This window comes from Calidris pugnax, unplaced genomic scaffold, assembly GCF_001431845.1.
Source record: "Calidris pugnax isolate Ruff unplaced genomic scaffold, ASM143184v1 scaffold28, whole genome shotgun sequence".
In the NCBI taxonomy this organism is placed as follows: Eukaryota; Metazoa; Chordata; class Aves; order Charadriiformes; family Scolopacidae; genus Calidris; species Calidris pugnax.
This window is the reverse complement of record NW_015090842.1, coordinates 8,437,550-8,443,523: the sequence shown is the minus strand read 5'-3', so window position 1 is coordinate 8,443,523 and position 5,974 is coordinate 8,437,550. Positions and strand designations below refer to the sequence as shown.

Here is a 5,974-nt window from a genome sequence, read left to right as displayed (position 1 = left end):
GGGGAGGTGGAGGTGGGGGGTGGTGGGGTTCTAGCTGAGATCAGGGGCCTCTGAGGAGACCTGTGAGCCCTTGTGTGGGCATCCAGGTCTGTGGGAGAAACCGTTAGCTGGTGCCTGCCTTTCCTCGGCCATGTCGGCATTGTTCACTGCTGGAGCGTTTTTTTTTCAGTGGATGTGAGATGTGCTCAGACTTGGCTCGCTCGGGGCTCCTGGCTTGTGCCCAGTAACAAATTGCTACCGAGTGAAAGCATCCTGGAAGGCTGACTTGAACGAGGGAACTTGTTTGAACTCGAGGCTTTTTGAGTTTAAATACAGGAGGCTATGGGGAAAAAAAAAACACAAAGGGGAGAGGAAGACTCATCCAAGTCACTCTAGTGGGGGAATGTCCCTGAGGAGCAGTTTGGTGTGATGTGCTGCAAGAAGGGGCAGAAAATCTGTAGTCTAGCTGTTTATAAGTGAGTGGAAAATGGTGTTATTTCACACCTGACACTGGCTTACCTGCTGTTGTTTTGTCCTGACAGGATGTTGGCTTCAAGAGCGTTCAGCCTCATTGGGAAGAGAGCCATTTCCACCTCCATCTGCGTGAGAGCGCACGGCCATGGTAGGTGCCAACTGCTTTGTTTTTTCAGTAAGAACGACAAAACAAGCACTTTAGAGGAAGAACACAGAAAGCTACAGCTGGGGTTTGGATAGGAAGGGATAGAAGGGGGGTTGGCAAGGCTGGTGCCTTGCCTGGTGGCAGGAGACCTGAGCAGGCTGTGCCAGCAGATGGCATTATGGAGGTGCGGGCAGAGCTGACTGCTGCTGGGGAGGCAGAAATGAGGATGGAAAAAGGTATAGAAGGCTTCTGGATATTTGGTAGGGGAGGCAATCAGTGTGACAGCTGGAGACAGAGGTGGCTGAGGCATTAATAAAGTCATTTTGGATATTACCTTTTATGTAGATCCCCCTTCTGCTTTATTCTTAAAATAGTACCCGTTTTAAATGCATCATCTGGAAGTCTTCTCCCTCCTGGATTCCTGAACTGTCATCACCTTTTCAATTGAGCTGTTGTTCTTTTGTATTGTAAGGGGTAAGGGATGTTTGCACAGGAGTCAGAAGCTTGAATGGGTGTCTCGTCTGTTCCCATGTGCAGCTGGTGTTGTCAAAGCAGAGGATTTCAGCCTCCCAGCCTATGTCGACCGTCGTGATGTTCCCCTGCCTGAAGTGGCCTTTGTAAGGGATCTCTCTGCTCAGCAGAAGGCGCTGAAAGAGAAGGAAAAGGCGTCTTGGACTGCTCTCTCCGTCGATGAGAAAGTTGAATGTAGGTAGTGGGGGCTTTAAGCAACTTTACAGGTAGCAATGATGCAATATAATCTGCTACTTTTTCATTATTGCCAATTTTTATTAGAAAGACCACCACAGCCTGTGCCTGTTAGGGCAGATATCCAACCCTGCTCTTCCCAGTGGCTCTGTGAGCAGACCCGTGAGCCTTGAAGGAGCTTTGTTAATTATGATGGAGCTCCTTGTGTGTACAGAAGCAGAGATCAGTGGTTTGCATTCCTGGAATCCTTGGTGCTGTTTCAAAAAGCTGGAAGCACCTGCTGGGGTGTCTGTTGGGTGCCCGAGGTCAAGTTCAGTAATTTCTTCTTTTTCCAGAAAACAAATAATAATTATATTTGTTTCTTGATTCCCATCTGCTTCCAACAAGCCAGAAGAAAAATCTTTTCCTTACAACAATATGCAGTTGTTAGTCCAGCTGAGTAAAATGAATGTCAATGACCACTGACCTCAGAATTACCAAATTTCAGGCAATTAAAGTGCTGAGCAGGTGTTTTGACTTGCAAATAAAACTGCATCATCATTTCTAACTGCCATCATGGTACACAAGCTAGAATATGATCTATGAAGGGTGCTGTCTCCACCTGTGTCACAGTGAGAAGGTGTAAAGCTCATTTGGGAACTTCTCAAACGTTCCTAAGCACTTGGCAAATCTGTTGCTGTTTTGAACTTCAAAATCTTTTGGGCCTTAGTAGCAAAACTGAGAGAAGCCTTTTGAGATGCAAGTGTTCCTGTTGAGATTATTTATGCTAGGAAGCTTTGTGGTCAATAGCTGTACTGGGAATTGGAGGGAAGGAAGGCCCTCAGGCCTGTAATGGGATTTTTGCACAAGTTTACAATAATCTATAAAATGTAGATTGATACAGACCTTGGTGGGAGGGGAGTGTGAAACACATCGAGGGGGTGAAATACACCTCACTGACTTTGGCTCAAGTCTTGGCCTGGTGGATCCCAGCTAATCCAGGAGCTTCTTTAACATCCTTTTCCATTTGGTCAGCTTGAGGCTTTGGTCCCCTCCCTCTGGAGAGCAGTGTGTTGCCTGCAATTTGCAGGAAAAGTGAAAGAAATAATTTGGTGCTTTAACTTTTTTGTTTTTTGGTTTTTTTTTTTGCAGTGTATCGTATCAAGTTTAACGAGAGCTACGCAGAAATGAACAAAGGAACCAACGAGTGGAAGACTGTCCTGGGTGGAGTGCTCTTCTTCCTTGGTTTAACCGGGCTCATCCTCATCTGGCAGAAACATTATAGTAAGTAAATGCCCCAAGGTGTTAACTCTTAAATTAAGAGCGAGATGGGTTGATACCCGGTGGGAAAGGAGACGACTCTCCCTAAACTGCTGGGAGGCTCGGAATGGTGTATCCAGCAGCTCTTGAGGTGACCTCATGGTGGTTGCTGTTTGTTAGTCTGGGAAAACTCATTTCTGGAGTTCTGACTTCATGGAGATCAGCGGGTACGTAGCATAAACGTTCAGGAAGCTGATTTGTGGAAGAGTAAAGATGGTGGAGAGAGTTTTGGTGGGAGGGAAGGAGTGGTGATACACTAACGATCCCAGAGCTTCCGCTCTCCCCCCTTCTCTTCTCCCCTTGGCGACCTGCTGTCGCAAAAGCTTATTGCCACCTTGGTAGTAAACTTTTGGGTTTCTGCCATGTTTGGCCTCCTTCCCAGCTAACGATCCTACCTCCAGGGAGCCCTCCAGCTGCCACCAGGTTAAATGAGCTGCTTTCCATCTTGAGGCTTCATCTACTGGCGGTGAAAGTTGAGGAGAAGGGTGTTGTCTTGATACAAGCCTTTGCTGATGAAGGAAACTGCTAGAGAATCAACACGGGGGTCTGCTCTGAGCTAAATGCTGCAAAAATGGGATTTAGGGAACGTAGGTTTGAACGGGCGATGGCGTGTGTGTGATCAGCACTGATGGCTTCGGGGGGAAAAAGCTTTTCCTTAACTACACTTTTATGTGTTGCCAACTTGCTGGTGTTGTGTCACGATGTGATCCCCCCTGCTGTTGCATTGCAGTGTACGGCCCCATCCCGCACACCTTCTCGGACGAGTGGCTGTCGGCGCAGACAAAGAGGATGTTGGACATGAGGATTAACCCCGTGGAGGGCATCTCCGCCCAGTGGGATTACGACAAGAACGAGTGGAAGAAGTGAAGCAACTCAGCGGAACCTGCTCTTGCTTGAATATGAAATGATTCCATCACCTGTGTGTGACCTCGTTGCTTATTTACTGGAACAACCTCTCCATCTACAGAGATGCTAATAAATGTCTGGTTAACTTGAAAGTTTCCTTTTCTTGGTCTCCCAATGTGTTTGTTTTGATGGTGATCTGTGGCGCAGGGTCCTTCCCAGGTGGTCCTGTCGTGGTTGGTGTAGAACCAGTTCAAGGGAGTGTTTCTGGGGCGCAGCCAGGGGTCCTGCTGTGCCGAGCTCTGAGCCACACGTAAGGTAAGCAGATCCCAGCTCCCGCCGAGCCTCTGCGTCCCGTAACCGCTCCAAAAATAGCCTGTGGGTGCCCCAGGAGGTGGGTTGTGCCGTGGGGATCAGCGTGGCTCCATCTGTCTGCCCTCCTTGCGGAGGGAACGTGTTCTCCCTGGCACGGTGTTATGGTTTGAGAAAACCCATAACAATCTGTTGTCGTTCAGACAGTTATTTCATCACCCGATGACCCCTCCCCACCCGGAAAGGGGGATTGGGGAACACAAACACAAGGGTTGAAATATAAATAGATTTAATAGACTAAATAATTAACGATAATAGCAAAGAGCCAGTATTAATCCTGATACTGATATAAGATATACGAGGATTATACTCAGCCAGTTATATCAGCAGGAAGCTGTGCCCTCCCAGCAGGGACAGCAAATGTCGGGCACTGCCAGCGCGATGGCTTTGGGAGGAAGGGAAGGGCTCAGGGGTCTGGCACCGGGGCAAGGAGTTGTCTGGACTCGCCACCATCAAGGGAGAGAGAGCTACGCAGCAAACTTTTCTAATTTATATTGAATGTGACATTTATGGTATGAAATAATCCTTTTGGCCAGCCTGGGTCAAGTGCAATTTTCCCCAACATTAGAAGAAAAGTTAGTCCTGTATCTCTCAACACATGGGCAGGTTGTGGATGTCGCTCTGGTGTCCCCTCCCAGACCCCAGTGAGGACAGGAGAGGAGGAGTGGATCTAGTTCAGTCAGGAGTGGGTTTAAATGAAACCCAAAAGCATGTTCTGTGCCCTCGCCTCTTGCACGAGGTGGCTGTTGGGGGGGGTCGCTGGGGCCGGGGGAGGGAAAGAAACGCTGCCTTTGGTGGGAGCATCTCGCAGCTTGAGCTGAATGAGTTCTGGTTCGTGGCTTAACCTTATCGGGGCTTGAGCTGAATGAAAGAAAACTGATGCCTTTGCTTTGTTCCAGCGGCAGTTGAATTTCTCCCTTCACCTAATCTGTCCCCTTGTCTGCAGGCAAACTTCTGCCTTCGGTTTAAAAACACCCCTCTGAAGACCTCAAGGGACCCTGGGGGAGGTTTTTACCATGAGGTGATTTGGTGGGAGTTGAACGATGAGCTCCCCCTTCCTGCATCTGGAATGTCCCCGGGTGAAACGTTTGTCCCTGGGGTGCTGAGGAGGATGTCAGGAGGGTGACAGAGTCGGGGGGCTGGCAGTGGCCGTGGGGTTCTCCGCTCATGCCCTGGGGGCAAGCTGGTGGCCCCCTACCTGGGAGGGGGATGGTGGGCTGCTAGGTCTATCTGCTTTGGAAATTGGTGTTTTGAAGCATGAACTGGGATTGCAGAGCTGCTTTCCAGCTCTTCTTATCCCCCTTCCTGGAGGGAAGGAGGGGGAGAAGGGCTTATCCCCAGTGCTCCCTCAGCTGCAGGTCGCTCGTGCCACGCTCCGGTTTTTGAGGTAAGTGCCTTATTCTGGATTCTGCTCTCGTAGCTGTGACTGGGAGGAATTGGCATGAACGGGAGATGAACCCTGCTGAGTGCAGGGCTTGCACCAGCCCGTAGCATCCCAGAGTGAAGCTCAGTGAGCATCGCCGGGACGAGGGAGATGTTTTCCCCAGGCGTCCTCCTCTTCACCCTCCCCAAAAGGCTGCACAAGCCCCAGGGAGGCTGGGAGAGAAACCTGAGCCTCGCCACAGCCCCAGATCCTTATTTCATCCTCCCCCTGCCCGGCACCAGCCACTCTCCTCCTGGCTGGTGCCACTCTCCTCTGTCCCCTTCACCCAGCAACAGAGACCTGCCGGAACACCCTGCTGCTGGTAAGTGAGCTGAGTTTGCCAGGGCTCTGGCACGCGTTCTTCCTTCCTCCTGCCCTTGGCAGAGGGATGTGCTGTTGGACGGGGAGCAGATCTCGTGACCTATCTGGGATTTGGGGGTTTTTTATTTGCAGACAGCCTTGGATACTGAGAAGCCACCTGATTCCTAACCCTGGGGAGAGAGCCTTGGATACTGAGAAGCCACCTGATTCCTGACCCTGAGAGAAAAACCATGGGGAGTGGAATGAGCAAGGTACCGGGATGATGGTGGTGTGGTGGCCAGCATGTCCTCCTTTCTCCTGCAGGCCAGGGGGATGCTTGTTCCCAGATTGCCACGATGCCCTAAATACAACCGTTTGCATCTTCCCTTTCTTTTTTCCCCTTTGAAACTTCAAGCGCTTAAGAACCACCTGAT

The 5,974-nt window shown here is 50.1% G+C and overlaps 1 protein-coding gene across 2 annotated transcripts in view; it reads left to right on the top strand.

The window, feature by feature from the left end:
* Positions 1–3,600, top strand: part of LOC106888317 — a 3,894-nt gene extending 294 nt beyond the window's left edge. For both annotated transcript variants that reach the window (XM_014942458.1, XM_014942459.1), the window contains exons 2-5: positions 522–601; positions 1,136–1,303; positions 2,435–2,566; positions 3,333–3,600. In XM_014942458.1, coding sequence (XP_014797944.1) covers positions 523–601; positions 1,136–1,303; positions 2,435–2,566; positions 3,333–3,469 — 516 coding nt within the window. In that variant the 5' untranslated portion in view covers position 522 and the 3' untranslated portion in view covers positions 3,470–3,600. The remainder of the gene's footprint in view (positions 1–521; positions 602–1,135; positions 1,304–2,434; positions 2,567–3,332) is intronic.
* Positions 3,601–5,974: the final 2,374 nt, after the last annotated feature.